This window comes from Pleuronectes platessa, chromosome 19 (genome assembly GCF_947347685.1).
Source record: "Pleuronectes platessa chromosome 19, fPlePla1.1, whole genome shotgun sequence".
Taxonomy (NCBI): domain Eukaryota; kingdom Metazoa; phylum Chordata; class Actinopteri; order Pleuronectiformes; family Pleuronectidae; genus Pleuronectes; species Pleuronectes platessa.
In genome coordinates, this window is record NC_070644.1 from 13,164,934 (window position 1) to 13,183,869 (window position 18,936).

The 18,936-nt window shown below is 44.0% G+C and overlaps 1 protein-coding gene across 1 annotated transcript in view; it reads left to right on the plus strand.

Annotated features, from left to right (window-relative positions):
- unc5cb (unc-5 netrin receptor Cb) overlaps nucleotides 1-18,936 on the plus strand; it is a 117,113-nt gene that overhangs the window by 71,851 nt on the left and 26,326 nt on the right. The window contains exons 3-4 of the mRNA XM_053411670.1: nucleotides 3,022-3,165; nucleotides 8,448-8,551. Of these exons, the coding sequence (XP_053267645.1) occupies nucleotides 3,022-3,165; nucleotides 8,448-8,551 (248 nt within the window). The remainder of the gene's footprint in view (nucleotides 1-3,021; nucleotides 3,166-8,447; nucleotides 8,552-18,936) is intronic.

The window sequence follows — 18,936 nt, forward strand, 5'->3', positions numbered from 1 at the left end:
AGTCACTGGGGCAGATAATGACATCACATCAACAGCACACGGGCTCTCTCAGGTAAGCTAAGTTAATAAGGGCAGGGTAAAATAAGAGATTCCTATTTATAAATGCTGATAGTCATTGGCAACGGAAACTGGTTTGGTGTGTTTTAATGTTATCAACCTACAGCCTTTCACCATGTAACCCCGAGGGTTTGTTATTTAAAGCTTCCTCTTTCCTCTCTTGCATTATTTATATACTTTAAACTGCAGGAATAAGAAAGATGCTTAAAAAAGACCATATAAATGTTGGTTTTATGGTTGATTATCAACCCCTGTAGGGTGAGAGAAGCTAAAGGTAGCTCACAGGGTAGAATATATGTGTACCTGTGGAAAAGCTTCATCAGGAACTTACAGCTTTGGCCTTTTCACAGTGAAGTCACATAATTTATTCCACCACTGTCCCCTGTTGCAATTAGCATGCACTCGGTGCAGCATTTTTAATTTGTGTCTCAGCAAGAGACACCGGCCTCACTATTATTCCTGCATTAACAGGGGGCTGCGGGTACTAGAGAATGCATCCTGTGTATAAAACATTTTTGTAAATCTTCAGGTATTAAAATCCATAGAATATATTTGTGTAGTAATAATAAGATGTAAACGGCATCTATTGCAACTTATGTCTGTCCTGGGAACGGGGACGGATGATGTCACACCTTGTTGAGCCCTTTGAGACAAATTGTGATTGATGAATATAGGCTATACAAATCAAATTTAATAAATGTATTGATTGATTGACATCCCTGTGTTTAGTAACTTTGGTTTGGCAATAGGAAGTGGGTCAAATACTCTGGACCGTTCCTATATTATTATTTATATTGATATGTGTTGATATTCCTCAGAACTAATCACTATTAATATGTCGCCGGTCGTGAGGTAAGAAAAACCAACCACGTCATCATGTTTAATAACAGTCAGTGATATGTTTCCCTCTAGCTGTCAGTAGTGAGTCATCTTGCCATTGGGGTAAAAGCTTGGTGATACATTTAGATGGGAGCAGTCATATGAGGAAACAATTTCAAAATTTGGTCAAAATTACATGCAGGCTATTACTACCCACATTACCCACTGTGTCCCAGTTTCTGTCATGCTGTCAGCTACCAACACAAATAACCAGCACATTTAATAAGCGGTTGAAAAAACAAACAAAAAAAGTTGTCAGGTCTGATGAATAAGTGGTTTGGAAGCTGATGACAGGGTCTGACTTTGGTACACAAACAACATGGTTTTAATGGTTTGGGCTGGGTGATGGTGGTGTAATAAGGTGGCGGATGTTTCACAGGCAACAGAAAAGCTCCTTTAATAGCAAATAGGCATCGTCTGAATAGTCCACTTTCAAGCCGTTGCCGTCCACGTACATGAGTGTGACAGCTCCAGAAAAATCACTCCAGCTTTTTTTTTCCAGTGTGCTGCACAGGTCCAGTATATCTGAGCCTAATAGAGCGGCACTTTGGGAATGAGGTGGTGGACGCTATTCACAGCCCGTTCTTCAGAAGAACCGGGCGAGCTGTTGCAACGCCACTGAGTCAGTGTGTAAAATGTTTCCACCATCAATCAATTTGCACCGAAATTCCGGTTCTTCTGGAGGCGAGCAGCGTCCACCTGGAACTGTGGACGTAAAGGAGTTATCCACTTCTGTCGTCCATCCGGCTCATTTGAGGTTCAAACGTGACAGTATATAAAGATGGACGACAATAACATTGTTCAGTCTGGTTCTGCTTGAGGTTTCTTCTCTCCACAGTCGACAAAGTGCTGCTCACTGTGGGAACTGTTGGGTTTGGAACCTTCTATGTAAAGTGCCTTGAGAAAACGGATATTATGATTTGGCGACATACAAATATAATTTTATTGAATTGAGCAAAATAGAGTAAAAGTACAGGATACGTATATGTATTCTTATCACATTGATGTATGTTAACGTGCTGTTTTTTCCATTACATTTGGTTTGATTAGTTATTTGATGTTGTAAAAATGTGCAATTGGCAGGACCCAGATACCATGGCTCTGTCCATGGATGGATGACTCTTGTTTCAAAATTTTGAAAGATACCAACGTTGGTTTCCAGGATATTTAAGAAACATTTCTGGATAGTGGGAAGAAGTAGAGTCGGTCATCTATCTTCTCATACAGTCCATGGTTCAAACACTCAAGAGTGTCTCATAATGTCTTACTCTAGCACATTTCTGTTTTCATAAGGACTCCATGATGCCACCATTGTTTCTGCAAATATCCCATCCAGTCAAATGAGATGATGGATTTGAGAAACTGAAACAAGGCACGATACTGCATGGGAAACATTTTGTATATCATCAGTGAATGCTCTCGCACCGCATTATACATATTCAATCGCTCAATTCATCCGCTCTCACACACGCACACACACAGACACACGGAGAGGCACACACACACACACACACACACACACACACACACAGTGTAGCAGCCGTATAATCTGCTCTGGAGGGGAAGCTGTGGGTAGAGGCATTTGTTTTGGGGATGATTTGTTTGTTTGAGTCCTGGCACCCAGATGAGCAGTAATCAGAGGAGTTAGCAAACAGGATTGTATTAGCCATGAGATGCAGAGAATCCCCCCCCCCCCCCCCCCCCCCCCCCACAGGGGCCCCGGACCCAAACTGCTCAACGCTCGCTGCAGAATCGGGGCCAGGCCGACAGAAACTCACACATCAGTGTCAAAAGCATGAGATGTGATTGATGTAAATTGTACTGATTTGTTTGATTGGATTTCGCATCACACTTTAATATGTATATGATATAATGTATTCCCTTTTTTGTGTACTAATATGTTTTTTTTCGTCATTCTCCTTCACTTTCTCCTCTTCCCCCTTCATTTCTCCTCATTAAATCTCCTTATTTTCATCATCTTCTCTATATATATTTTATTGCCATCCTTCTCTCTCTCTCTCTCTCTCTCTCTCTCTCTCTCTCTCTCTCTCTCCCCTTGCATCCTTTCTGTCTGTTCCACCGCAGGCCTGGTGGTGAGGGAGGCCAGCATAGAGATCACTCGGCAGCAGGTGGAGGAGCTGTTTGGGCCGGAGGACTTCTGGTGTCAGTGTGTGGCCTGGAGCTCCGCGGGGACCACCAAGAGTCGCAAAGCCCACGTCCGCATCGCCTGTGAGTGTTTCTCCCCGTCCCTTCAACCCATTATTCAGCCTTTATCTTCTCCCATCTTTGTGTTTCCCCCCCAAAAGAAAATCTCTCCGCTGCCAAGAAAATGTGTCTCAAAGAGCGACTGGTGTATCATGACAGATTTATAGATTCTGGAGATGGAAGCAGTTTCTTAAACTCACATGGGACACAAATGTCCCTTTGAACTTGAGTTGGAGAAAAGCCTTTACAATCTGAATCGGTCTCCTTGTGTACAGTATAAACCTTGAGAAGCAGTGTGGAGGCAGGGGAGAGCTGAGGCAGTGTATACGCAGCAGAGAGGATACGGCATATGTCAAAGCCGGCGTTCCCTCCTCTTCTTGTAGGTGGTCCTCGTTTGTTCTCTGCCTGTGCGTTTGTCCTCCTACTGAAACAACGCAACACAATCGCTTCCAAGTAATGAGAAGTGCCGCCATGCTTCTAAAGTTTGCGCTCGTTTTTAACCGTTCCCTGAAGGATGTGCCAATCAAAAACGCTGTAGTACCGACCCCCCAGAGGACGAAGCAGAGTTGCAGGATTGTAACTCGACATCAAGGCGCCGCTTCTGCAACACAACCCAGTGGTTGCATAACGGTTCACACGTTGGTATCGAACTTCCCACCTGAAGGGAGTTCTTTTATAGTATCATTAAGATCATCACACTTCCAGCTCCTGTCGAAGTCATTTAAAAACATTGCGACTGACACTTCCTGCCCGGTTTAGCTGTCGTGTTTTGACTCGTGGCAAACCGGGAGAAAAAACCTCCACTTGTGTGTGTGTGTGTGTGTGTGTGTGTGTGTGTGTGTTAAAATGGATAGATATATTATTATTCATTTTGACTGGCTACTGTTAAGATCCACTGTACAGCAGAGTCGCACAGTGTGGAGTCAATATCCGTTGTTTCCACCTAATCGACTCTATTTAGAGGCGCTCAGCATTAACAATCATGTCCCTATTGAGTTTTTTCTCTCACCCAATTCTCTTCTTTGGCATTTTCTTAAATATTGACATCTCTCTTAACTCCCTCTCGTCCTGAATCCCCCGTGTTCTCCGATCAGTTTCCCTCTAAATTCAGCGTACGTCATTTATTAGCTCCTCTCACGACTGCTGCTGTTGCACTATAGGCCGGTGAATCAGAATCATGCCTCTCAGTCTCCCACCGAGCCCACTCCCGCTGCTCCACCTCCTATAATCATCCATGATGAGCAGCCTGCCAGCACTAACCTATTCCTCAAATCACAATGGACCCCTCTTCCCCTCCCATTAGCCTCCGCTGAATGGATTAGCTCCTCGACTGGCTTCTCTCTCCCCAAGCATCTTGTCAGAGCCAGACTCCATCCCGTTAGGCTAATGGAAACTGGGCTTGTTTTCCTCTCCTCTCCCGTAATCAAAACATATAGTTTCAGCTTAATCAGGCGGTGAGTCAGAGCCAGCGCTGGCGAGTTAAGAGGTTGTTGTGTTGAGGAGTTGGCCTGTGGACGGGCTGAAGGTGCCGTCAGGGGCTCCGTGGGCTCCATGGAGGAAAAAGAGAGAATGCGTAAAAATTCCTTACGATGTTCTTTCCTTCATGTGACCTCCACAAAACGGCTTTAATTGGCCCCCATTTATCGGGGGGGGCAGCAGTGATTGCTTGCCAAAGAGGAACAATAAAAGTCTGTGCACAGAAGGAAATTAAATAAATGAATCAAATCAGCGGAAAGGCATTTCAAAAGATTGCTGCAAGGTAATGTTTACTTAAAAAGCTTGAAATTCATTATCCGGTTTGTTTTGGACCTTTTTAATAGTTCTCACACACACACACACACACACACACACACACACACACACACACACACACACACACACACACACACACACACACACACACACACACACACACACACACACACACACACACACACACACACACAGGGTAATAAGCAAAAACCTGAATTAAAGATTTCTCACTTTCGAAAATATTTAAACCCAAATTTGGCAACTCTTCACTCCTAATCTAGCTTTTCACCAGTGCTAGTAACTGTTGCCAGCAAGTAGCCAAACATGTCCTCTTAAGATAATGGTTGTCATGTGTGTGTCTCTTTCTGGGGGGGGTGTGTGTGTGTGTGTGTGTGCGCGGCTGGAAGCATTTGTGTGCCGAGGAGGGAATGGTGTGGCTCCCGCAGGAATGTCACCTCAGCTGGTCCCACGCCCTGCAGTGTCCCACAGAACCGCTTAGCTTTACGAGAAGTGAGGAGAGGACAGACACGCATGATTTAAAAAAAAGAACCACTTCCAATAAAAAAAATAAGCTGAGCAAAATAATCACTTGCATGTTTGCGAAAATCCTGACGTGAGTACAGAAACGAAACAATGCAATCAGCAAGTGTTGAGTGTGAGCGTCACGAGTTGATCTACAAGAGGGTTGAGTAATAACGGCATCAATATTTACAGTGAGCTAAAAAAAAATGGCCTGTGACGTTAATATTATCTGTGTAATTCAGGCTATTCAGTGATTTTAAGGTAACAGGCTGAGGTTATGGTATTATTTTCCTGTTCATGGTTTTACAAGTGGATGTAACATTTTGTGTTTCTTGGCTTAAGGAAGTTTAAGTCAAGCTTAAGTCAGAGTTTTCTCTTTTCCCCATTGTTAAACATGTTTGGGGGCAAAAGAAGAACCTGCCCATATTCATTCTTGGAATATACTTACAATTTCCATTTCCTGTCCTTTTACTTTTCTTTCCTGACCAAGTTCTTACCTTTTCCTTTCCTCCCAAAACAATCGTTTTGTCCTTGAATCACAATCCACAAAGCCATGTCCCAGAATATGTCCCTCCAGTCATTCTGCCTTTTAATTTCATACCAGACATTTATGGAAACTACTTTCAATTCAACAGTCCCCCTCTCAGCTTTTATAATACATAAAAAATTGGGGAGTTATGGCATATCCCCCTGAAGACACACAGACACACACTCTCAGGTATAGCGCCGAGACAAACTCTCATTTAATTTGTTATTTTAAGGTTCATTTTTCAAAAAAAAGAAGAACCTTAAAATCCTGATGGATATCTTCAGGGCGTCTGGGTGTAGTCTGATGGTGTACTCTGTAATGGGAACATGATCTAGTTTCTCCTGGAGGAGATTTGGAACAGTTAGCCGAACTATGAAATATCTCTATTTAAATATTATGTCTTCTCTTGAAATAAAAAAAAATAAGGAAGCAAAGTGATGAAATCTGTAAATTCTGGGGTTGTCTCTCTTTATCGCAGGTGATAACGTCGATGAGAAAATAGATTTGTAAGAATTACAGTATCCTCTGCCCTTGATACTCGTACTTACACTGTATATATATTCATACACATACTTAAAATCTCCCGGGGACGCTGCAGAGCATTTATTTACTAGGATAGATACAGTCTGGGGGCAGAGTCCTATTACACTTCCACAACCGCTGCTCCCAAGAGCATTAAGACGTATTATGTTCGGCGTGCTTCGTCTTCTGATGTAGAAATGTTACCGTGCAATCCGTGTCCCCGTGCACGTGCCGGTGCTTTCAGTCGAGCTCTCGTGTAAAACCTTGAACTCAAAACCGGTACCATACATCTTTACTTTTTTATCTCAGCACACGATGTCAATAGCAATCCATTTCCACATTAACAGTGTTCTATGGAGACATGTTTACCATATCCTGTCCACTGATTGAGTCGCGGCCACCTGGGGGTCATGTCTGGGTTTGTTTCCATGGACACACTAAGGTGGAGGCAGAAAGATAAATCGGAAGTCTCTGTGTTTCTTTCATCAGAAACTTTGGAAGTAAAGTAGAGACAGGCTCTCAACACCTCTCCCACTGTTCGCACCGTTCTTTTCCCGGAGCCGAGCGGTTGAAATATCACACAGCCCTTTAACATGTATATTTCCGTCCGGCTTGTAATTATAGAACAGGTATAATTTTCAGCTCAGTTTGCTTCCTCCTTTCAGGCGTTTGCAATCAGGACTGGATTTATTTAATGGCTTCACTTCATATCAGACTCTTTGATTTCCTTTAGCAGTTCAGAGACTTTTGCAGAGAACAAATAAATGGCATGATATAACAAATAATTCTGAGGTGAATTTTGACATGCCTGGTTACTTGTGCAAGTTTGGGTCGGTCATTTTCAACTTTAGCCGCCCGTTGCCCGATCCAAGTTTCAAGACCTCCACATTGTTGGTGTTTAAATGCAAAAATAACAGTGCGCTTAAGATCAATATATTAAATAGACCAATAAACCTCATGTCAGACTGAATGGAGGAGTTCAAAGTTGTTTGTTTTCTGCACACTGTTTACACTGTATATATTATTTCTGTTCTATAAAAATGTGTATATATCTTTCTGTTTATACTGCATGTTTATGTATTACCGTCACCGATGTCTATTTTTTGACTGTCCTCTTTGCAACACAGCTACTGTCCCCATTGTGGGACTAACCAAGGATTGTCTCAATTACAAAATGTGACTCGGTAGACAACACACATTCTGATGTCAGAATATTAGATGTGTACATGTTGGAAGGGAAACCTGAGACCTTGATTTGGGAGCCTGTATTGACCGGTCACTGTTTTTGGCTAATTTAAATCACTAGAAGAACTAGAGAGTATGAATGTGAGGAATATTTCAAAGACTGTGGAGACGTTATCAGTGGAGTGTGGAGGTATGATCGTAGATGTGAGGCTCCAGTGGCTCCGCAAAAGTTCCTCTCCTCTCCTCGCCTGTCTCCGTCAGTGCAGCAGGTGATGAAATATGTCTAATGGGCTTTGGGTTCCAGTGTAGCATGACACCTCCAGTAATCCTGCCCTGTCAGCTCCTCTATCCCTGCCCCGCACTACTCCATCAGGGCTCTCACACCACAAAAATATTGGTTTTTCATTGAAGGGCAAGTGATCCCCCCCCCCCCCACCACCACTCCCTATCATCCTTCCATCTACTTTCAGAGAATTTATCTTTGAGTGAGCGCTGAAGGTTAGGGGCACAGAAAGAAGGAATACATCTCTGTCACTGTTTCTTCAATGTTAATACACACTGTTGTGTATTGCTGCAGTAAAAGGGGAGGTACTATTGTTGAGTTGCCCTGCTGCTCCCTTTTAATGATTTATTCTTAGTCTACGAGTACAAGTATTGATTTACTCAGCATATCATCTCAAATAGAACTCTCAGCCCTCACATCTACCAACCGCTGGCACAAATATGGATGATAATTGATTACTGTTGCACAAATTGAATACTGATGCATGGTGTGCTTTGTCTATATTCATTGTAGACTTGAGGAAGACATTCGACCAGGAGCCTCTTGGGAAGGAAGTGTCACTCGAACAGGAAGTGTTGCTGCAATGTCGGCCGCCTGAAGGCATCCCAGCTGCTGAGGTAAGGTCCAAAAAGTCTTTCTTCTGACCCACAACAGTGTAGATGAGTGGAAAATGTTATTATTTATGTGAAGGGATAAGTTCTTAATCTACTTTTTCCACGTTTTCCATGGAAATGCAGCTATTTGTGATTATACATGAGCCCAAAACTAAAAAGCCCTGATCTTAAATCCAATAAACTGTCTGACTGACTTCTCAGGGTTGTTTTTCACCGACATGTCACCACCACGCCTGATTCTAGTTCTTTAAGTATAGAACGGGGAACTACAATGACCTATTCCCACATATTGGTATTTTTAGCACGTGTATTTATATATATGTTTTTTAAGGTGTTGCCAGTCGTTGGGTTTGTTCCTTCGTGCCAAATTAAAAAGTGAACACTGTTGATTGCATACTTGGCCTCCATCGTGAACTCCGCCCGTTTTAGAGGTTGTAATGACATAACTCTGAATGAACATGACACATCTGTGCACAGGGACGGGCATGTTTACCACCACTGCCTGAGATGTTTTAACAGTTTGGGTATTTCCTGAACATCGCCGGCCAGTCAGTGCAATTTGGTCCGAGGAAGAAAAAAAAAATGTAATTATCTTTAGAGCAAAAAAAAAAAGAGAAGAGAAGTTGTGTCCCTGTGTTACCTAAGCTCAGCCAGAATCTCCTGCATGCTCCACTTCCCCCCTGCCCTACAGTAGAACACTGTTACAGCTGTATTTGAAAATGCTCAGTCGAGATTGCAGGAACATAAATAGAGGATGAAAGGGGTGGTTTGATGGTGAGGAAGGGGGGGCGTTGGTGTTTTTTTTCTAGCTGGTGGTGTAGGGACTGAACTCTGCACAGGCTTGTGATTGACCTGGAAAAGCTGAGTTAAGTGAGTGGAACTGCACAGCATTTATCCCCGCTGAAAGTGCTGACAGGCTAAATGGACGAAAGTTTTGGGATCGGCACTCGGCAGACTCTCCTCACACAACCCAGGATTCAGAGAGACAGTGTTGCACTAACAGCCGTACAGTGTTGTACAGCTGTCCGAGGTCTGTGGTCCGTGTGTCAATCCCGGGATTGGTCCAGTGCAACGATTAAAGACTCAGCTGGACTCCAATCACGGCACATCTTGGCTTACTGAGATATGGAGTTGCTGTGGCAACCCAGATGAGGACTTTGAAAAGACTTACAATGAATGGTGTTTCCAGTCTGGGTAAAGATAAGCAAATCTGTTTGCATAGTTACCCATCAACCAATCTCGGAGCCCGTTGGCTTTCATCCGATGACAAATTAGCTTCCGTGGTAGTGGTGGATATTTTGGTGAATCCGGTGTCGACAGCAGATATTTCGGATCAAGACTCCATCGGCCATTTGCCCTGAATGTTATTTATTCACACAAATTCTCTCCACACAAAACACAAACCGCAATACTGTATGTCTGTGTTTTAGGTCCAGGCGATATTTTGGCCAATCTCTAGCTATCTGCATATGAATTTAGATAAATGTAAAAGCCGATAGCCGATGAGTTTCGGTCAATGTGTTCCGCGTCTTTTGCTCTCCGCCCGAATTGTTTACCTGCAGGCGACCAAAGCCTGCTCAAACCTGATAAATCAAACTAGAAACCGAAACCGAAAAGTTTCTGGCCCCAGAGTCTTGTCCCTCGCCTACAGATTCTTCACATTTACAAGCACAGGAGTCTGTTTCCCTCACCAAAGTAGCCATCTATTCAAAAGTGAGAGGCCCAACATATTTGGTTGAGCTTCAACACATCAAGTGGAGTTTTCTCTCGGGGTAAAAAACACTTCTTCTTTTTTTTATTCTCCCCTGCACATGTCATTTTCTGTGCTATACTTTTCCTCGTACGTTTGAGTTGACCATTCTTCATGTACTGAAGCAAACTCTCAGCCCCTTTAATTACTCACACTTACCTCATGGCCACGAAGAAGGACACCCTTTCTTTCCACAAGTATTTTTTTTCTCCCTCTATTTTCCCCTGAATTCAAACGCAACTGCCTCGGTGGGAAAAAGGGACAAAACTTTATGCTTGTTTTTTTTTTTTTCTCATCTGTGTCTGTCAGGTCCTTTTCTCACAAGGACCCGCCAGAGAAAAAGCTTCGGGAAAGGAGGTGGGCTCTGTGGTTACATGTGAAACAGGGGAGAAATGTGTAGCAGCCATTGTGAATGAAAGATCTGTCATATTTCACCCGCTCTGCGACAAAAAAAATCGGAAAAAAAAAGAGAGTGAGGATGAGAGCGGCTGAAGGCAGGAGGAGAAGAGCTGTTGAGGTTTGTTGGGGTTGGATCCAGTGGGTTGTTGTCAGGCCTCCAGGGGGATGTCAGCTCGCTCCTTTACAGGCTTTTGCCTATAGCGAGGAGGAGGCTGGCGAGATGGCAGGAAGCGGCTGAGCCATAAAACCCATAACTCTTACTGTACTTTTGTCAAAGCATGGAGACTGTACGTGTTGGACGTTGTGCTCTGTGACTGGGTTCCAAGGCTGTTCTGTTATGGAGAGGACGAGCAGGACACAGCACTTGTTCTGTTGTGACTGTAAACTGTCACACATCCACACTTCCACACACATGACAACAGGCTGCCAACAACTCAAATGATTGTTTATTCTAACACTTACACTAACACTATAGCTGTGTACCAAGGAAGGGAGGGACACAATGAGGCAGTTTGGTCAACAGAGGATTTCCATGATTGGCGTCACCGGCCTCTCCCGCCCATCCTGCTGTCACCTAGCTTCCGATGCTGCGGTTCAGCAAAATGAGAACGTTTTAATGCCCCTTCGTTTTTTCCCCAGTGCACCGTTAGCTGTTCGGTTGAGTTGAAACCTGACACTTAAGCGTCGGTCATCTTGTCATCTTGGAATGGGACTGGGATAGTCGCGCCGCTGTGACTTAATCAGTCTTCAAAAGCAGCCTCCGAAGGATACAGCCCCTGAATTGAGACACAGGTTATGACTGTTTCTAACCTACTGGCAGAAATTGAATTCACTGCCGATGAAGTGGAAAAGGAAATCAGACTTTTGCTCTTCCTTTTAATGGAATATAGGTGTTTAAATCTTGTGATTTAGGTTTTGACAGATCCCCAGACTTAAGACGAGTGCACGGAGTTATTATCTACTTCTATTGACACTGTCGATTTCACAAAAAACAACATTTTACATTAGAACAACTTCCCAGCCGACATCAGAATAAAGGTTTGTAATATATCTAGGTTGTTTGTCTTTTAACTTCACTTTTCAAAGCATCATTTTTCGCAGCTGTTTAAGATGCCGAGTTACCAGAGCAGCTCACTGATACGATTTCAGAACAAAAATCCCACGTTGTGCAGAATCAGAGCTCAGTCAATCACAATTAGCTCCAATCTCGGATTACAAAGTGGCACTGTGCTGTTTGTGTTCCGTCTTTGTCTTTCCACTCTTCAGATGATTTACATTATAGGTTGTCGTGACGGTTTACCACAGTAATGACATCCTGCGAGTCTGTTTGAGTGGTTTGGAGTCTTTGTTGGCTTTCTGCGAGGGCAGTCGCCCGGAAAAAAACTGCACGTGATGCTGAATAATCAGGATTTGCTTTGTGTGATGATGCAGCAAGTTTTCATAACGGATCACATGAAACGGTTCCCATCAGACATCTGAGCTTTTCCTAGCCCTTATTCTTTCTACAAGTTATGTTGGTGCATTGATTTTTCAGAACTACACAGTCCCTGAGAGGAGGAACACACACACACACACACACACACACGCACACACAAAGAAAACAAGCAGCAGGCATTTATTTTGGCTCTCCTCGTGGCCATTACCAGTGGAACTTTGGCCTTGGGGCGACTGAAACGCTCTGAGTGAGGTTTTCTGAAATAGCAAAAGGATTCAGTCATCTAAAAGTCTTGTACTGCCTGAATACATTAGACAATTACCAGGCCTTCCTAGAAGTCATTGTAACACGTTTTCATAGCCATGAATATTGGATGTATGTATACGTAATCAAGAGCAGATGGAACATGGAACTGTGGAGGCTATTCTAGGCAGAGGGGAGAAGGAATGATTGAGCAGGGAAGGCTCTCTTCACTGTTTGTACGTTATGTGGGCTCATACTTGGCGAGTGCTGACCAAAGATAGAGTAATAAAAGTAAAAATGAGGATGGAGGACTTTCCATCAGCTCAGCGTGCATCCTCTGCTTTGAATAACTCCATGACGCTCTCTTTCATCAACAACTAAAGGGCCTCTACAGAGGTAACAGTGGCCTCTTTTCATACTCCAGATTAGAATATGTGGCAAGCTCATAAAATGGACTTGAATCTCCTTTGTAAAAGATTGCAGCGTTATTGTTCCTCTCTCCTTTCTCCTGCCATGCCCTCCATCTCCAGCTCCACTTCACAGCACTTGTCACAGCCTTGAGAGAAACACAAGGGTTCAGAGGTGACGCAGCGCCGTGAGCCGCTGAGCCGGTTTCCATGGAAGCAGGATTTTAATTCAGGCATCTCCTCAGTCAGCCAGGGTCCTGCCGTGTTATCGTGGGTAACGAGTCATTGATGCTCTGCAGGGGAAGGGGGCCCTGCTGCTGTGATTAAGTCCATTGGCTTTACGGAGAAGAAAGCCGGGAGACAAAAAGGAATCCTTACTCCACGCTCCCTCATCCAGAGAAGTGAGAAAACGGAGTCAGATGAATTCAGGCAGCTGGAGCAGGAGCCGAGCACATTTCACGTGTACAGTCCAGCGGGGAGGTTCTGCTATATCGCTCAAATGACGTTTCTTCCATTTTTTATTATTGGCTAAATGTAGCGATAATGACTCTTATTATCGAGCGTTACGGTATAAAATCTAATATAGCTCAAATATCTTAGCTGTGGTGCTTTCTGGAGCTCCGGCGTCCGCCTGGTCTGCACGTCAGCATGTAAATGTCAGTGATTACTGGTGATTTCAGGCCCAGTTCCACTTCATAGGCGAGGTAAAGGCAAAGTGCAAACAGCGGCGCGTCGGGTCACCTTGTCAAGAAATAGCTGAGTGCTTCCTCCCAGTCCAAAAAAAGAAAAACCGGTGCGCAGTGTATTTTTGAGCAAGGCCAGGAATGTCAAGAGAAACAACACTTCAGTGCCCAGCGGAACAGGAAGTGTGTTTTCATTACGGTTACCCATGGGAAAGAAGGTGTCAGGAGGCCAGACCCAATCCCTCTGGCAACCAACCAAAGGCTGCCCTTCAGGCACTCACCTGTCAATCACCGCAGGTCTCCCATGCAAAGGCTGTGATTTACTCTAATAGCCCAACATTCACGGACGCTCCTGTCCTCTGTGCTAAGTTATGGACCTCTACTGTTACCTCAAATAACTCAGGGATATACAAACAAGCGAAGCGAAGTGAAGAAATTTAAAAAAAATGACAAAAACAAACAAAACTACATGATCCATTTGGGCTACCAGACAAACAGATTTACTCAAAACCCCTTTGCTATTATGTGAGTTTTCTCCAAAGCCCTCGGCAAACATACCTTATTTGTTTACAGTTACAAAAAGTGCATAAAGGGGTAAAATCACGTTTCTCTAAGCTACCTGGAATCTGTGTGCCAGGTGGTGGTTTCATCAAACATGACGGGATGAAACATGAATGAGAGAGTCCTCAATTTGGGGGGGGGGACGATTTCTTTATCATTTTGAAATTGGTTTATGAGCTGTTCGCACTGACGGCGTGAATCTGTTCCAGCGTTTTCATCCTCTCTGCTCAAGGTTGTGTTGTATATCGGCAGAGTTCCGACCTCTATCGCCTCCCACTTGGTGAGAGCTTTTCTAAAGGCCAGGGGAGACTCAGGGAGGCCGAGGAATGTGCACACAGAGTGGATCGCACAGTTCTCCATCCTGTAAAACCTCAACAATGGCATAGACCACTTTATTCTTTATAACTTTATATAAAATAGCATGTGAAGGCCACACTTCTCTGCAGTCAGGTTGTAAATAAGTCCACCCACACACGAATATATCCCAAAAATTTGTCTTGAAGCAGAAAGTTGTCTTTCATCTGGTGTGTTAAATCGTTTTTTTCGTGTATGTTCTGCAAAGTCAAAAAGCTCAAACTCTTAAACTCCGAGCTCCTGAAACTCTTTGTCATAGTCCTAAGGTACCCTCTAACAAACCGAAAGCAGAGGCCGACATTTCCTTCACACACCAGGAGCAGTTAACCAATCAGAATGGAGTACGCCTGCTGGCCAATCAGACTGGACTAGGCTTCATTGGGAGGAGGGCCTCAAAGAGACAGGAGCTAAACCAAGTGTTTCGGGCCGAGGCTGAAAAGAGGAGCTGCAGCAATGGACAGTTTGAGGAAAGTGATGTGTTTTCTGAACATTAGAGCATTTAAACCCAAATAACCCAAATCAAAACGAGGAACCTGAGTATTCGATTAAAAGCTCAAAATATATATTTTAAACAAAAACAAGTATATTTATATTTAAAACAAATTATCTTAACAAATAGACAAAACAGAGAGTGGGTACATATATAACCTCCCCTGACACTTGTACTGGTTTTGAGGGATTGTAGGAATCATAGTTTATATGAGGGCTATGAAGTGAGCAATAGAAAACAGAGAGAGCTGTGTTTCAGAAGTGAAGTGTCTCCCCGGCCTTGGAGCGGGTTTGAAGAAACGTCTGTTCTCCCTCAGCACACTGTGTAGAGCTCTGGGCAGCAGTGAGCAGGGTGAGGTTATTACTCCTGGCTGGAGTCTCAGTGATCCGTCATCTGTGTGGACACCTACTGAAGTAACCGCTCCAACTCCAGCCCAGTTACCTAACCTCCTCCCGTTGCGGTTCCTCCTCACTACACACTCAACACACACACTCGTACAAAACATTCTTCAGATCCCATCTCAAGACGATCACAGCGTTTGTGCATTCCGGCTTGTTAATATTTATACAGCTCGCATTTCCATTCTTGCAGTGCAGGCAGATGCGGAGCATATGGTTTGTTGTCTCACAGTGAATGATTGAATAATCAGTTTGTAACCTTTTTGTGGCTCGTTCTCCAGGTGTGTCATTCAAGCCCCGAGCGGATGTGTGTGGGGGGAAAAAGGGAAATGAATAAATTACTCCGGGTAGATAGTTAGACTTCACATGGAGAAGCAGGAGAGCTCATAATGACTTCTCCGTAGAGAAGTCTCCGATTGCCGTGCACCCCCCCCCCCCCCCCCCCCCCCCCTTGTTCATGCTTTTCACACCCTTTCCACCCCCATACTCTGCTGTACATTCTATTTTTGACACAACAGGGATGAGTAATAACTGGTTTTGCCAACAAGTGAGTGGATGGTATACAGTCTTTTCAGTATATTGGGCTGATAAGTGACGTGCTGACACACCCTGGCAGCACACAGAAACATCCCACTCAGAGGCTACTCCCACGTCGCCGCTCCAGCCAGGTCTGCAGCCAGTAACGTTTGCCAGCGGGAGAGTAGGTGACACTGATGCTGCGGCCCAGTTCTGGATTGGTTAAAGGATATATAGGCCACCCTGCTGGGGTCCTTCAAAAGCCTAGAGGAATAAATGTGTGCTTTAATTTCCCATCTTAATCACAAGGCAGTCGCCCAGATCCAGTTTACAGCTCAGGATGTGATGTGAGACATATGATTAAAATAAAAAAGGAAATGGATTGAGTCAGCTGTAATTGATCTTTTTTAAATAATAACCATGGATCGCATGATTTAATTCATGGGGGATTGACAGCAGACTTTGCAGTTCTCCTCAGCTTTCCTGAGGTTTAAGCCCGTTGTTATGGTGAAACTTTGTTTTGGATGACTTCCATTACTTTCGTCAGTGTCGTTCTTGGCCGCAGCAAGCAGCTGCTTAAGCAAAAAAAAATAAAAAAAACATGATTTGTGCTGCCAGCCCAGCTCCAAGTAACAGAAAGACAAAGCAGCAACATCCTGGTGAACACAGCTGAGCATTTAACAGCTACAAGGAGGCGAATGTCTTTCTCAGCAGTTGGTGGAGCCCAAAAACCAAGATAAAAATATAGCAAATTCTTGTCTTACATGTGTCTGGTGGACAAAAACATGACTCCAAGTGAATCCTAATGCTCATCAACATCTGCTAGATGTTTAAATAAGCTTTCAACCATAAGGGTTGCTTTATTGGTGTTTTAATATGAGGGGATAATATGTACAAAAATACTCAAATAAAATACAAACAACAGGAAGATGATGTTGGCAGCAACCTGGTGATCATAGATGAGCATTTAGCAGCTAAACATGCAGATATATCCCATAGGAGTTGGAGGAGGCCAAAAAAGAGCAAAAAATGTGGCCTACTTTTTACATAGGTGGACACAACTTGACTCCAAATGAATGATGGATGTGCAGATAAGTAACCAACCATGAACAGGTTTCCAATATCAACATTAAAATGTAAGGGGATAAAGTTTAAAACAAATAGCTCACTTAAATTCTCTTCAGTGGTGACCTCATTCTTGGCAGCATAATTTATATTTTAATTTAAGCAATGTGCACAATCATCACAAATCTCCCAAATCACAAAAACCTCCCACAATCCACTGCAGCAAAAGAAACCGACGGGAGCCGCTCTCTCTGTGTGACCACCGTAATGAATCAGGGCACCAGTACACACCCGGGTTCCTGTGATGTATGTACAGATGTCGTAACTATGCCAACACTACACGCACACGTATGTCACTGATTCATCACCACCATTGATACGCACCACCCTCCTACACACTGTACAGCATCTCTCTTTACACGCTTCTTCTCTTTCTTCTTGCCTGTCTTTTTCTTTTTCGACGTACCATCCGATATATCCCGGCCCTGTGAATTCTTCCAGAGCTCAGGAGATGAAGAAACTGTCTCTTCTCAGTCGGATCTCTTTCTTCTTTGTTTACCTCTCGCTTCAGTCTTTCCCTCTCTCCCCTCGTTCAGTCTTCACCTCTTCAAGACAAAGTCACCTCTTTGTAAACTTCACCCTTTATCCCCGCCCCCCCCCCCCATATGTATTCGCTCTTGTCAGTCTTCAGCGATGACGTCTCGTATACTTTGGTACGTCGGTTACTGTCCTTCTGCCCATGCACCCGTATACTTCTCCCTCATTCGTCGTCTCCTGCCGTCTCCTGTCCACCTGTCTGTCTGTGTGTGTGTGTGTGTGTGTGTGTGTCCCTATCCTCCTCTTCCTCCCTATAGGTGTCTGTCACACCGTCTTTCTCTCTGTCACCCGCCCGTCTCCAACAACCTAGGATGACTCCCTCTCTTTATGACAGCTGACATGTGGCAATTCCGCTTTGTTAATGACAAGAAATCTGCCAATTACCTCTCCGGATGTTTCACTGCCAATCAGACGCTAACAAGCTCTGAGTGCTTGTGTGCGTGTGTGTGTGTGTGTGTGTGTGTTTGCATGGGTGTGTGTGTGTGCATCTCTGTGTACATGCTCGAGTCTGTTGAGGGAAAGTTGGACAAGTGCAGCATGAAATGGAGTCTTCTTCCGCTGACTTTTAATCATCTGAAATCTTCTCACAAGGAGGGTGTAGAGATTGGCTTACCTTTTCATCTCTGGTTTTATTAATGAGCCCTAATTATAGTCTGAACTGCTGCTCACTTTTGCTCTCGCGCTCACACGTCCCCACTTCTGACACGAGTCTCTAGCACATTCTATCCCTCGTCACTCCGTCTCCCTCCCGCCCCTCCATCTGCGCTGAAAAGCTCTTTTGTTCAATTTTTAATTACCTTCTCATTTAAAAGTGCTCTTGACATCCGAACGCAGCACGTTTGGAGAGGCCGCCTCTGTGATTGGTGCGAAAATTGGATAACCGCCTTTTTGTATCCCTGTCAATCTCCATTCGGAGATCAGACCTTTCTCATCGCGGTGCCACGTGCCCCGCACTCGCTGCTGTGAGCGGTGAAAGACAAAATATTTATCGTGTCAACAAAACAACCGTTTCTCCTGTTTGCATCATCTGTATTTGTTTTAGTGGAGTTGTGTTCCCTCGTTTTTTTGGCTCGACAAAAGGGAGCAAAACAATACACAACCTGGTGTTAAGAACGTGGTCAAATGTACACACATGGGTCGTGCTCCCTGGTCACGATTTCACCCCAATCTATTGAATAGATTTCGCAAAAACTTGACAGAAGGATGGGACATTGGCCAAGAGAGAACCCGTCAAGTTTTGACGTAGATCTGGACAAAGACAAAGACAAAGACATTATGAGACATTTTCACAAATCTTGAATGGAAAAAAATCTGGCATATTGAGGAAACTATTATTTATGAGCGTTGGCGCTGGGATCCACTCTGTTTAGTGCCTTTCTAGTTGGTAATTGAATACAGTTCGAAGGATTGAAGACATACACACAGACATTGATGTTTACTGCATAATAACTGTCGACTGTAAGAGGTTAATTTTCTCCATAGGTTTTAAA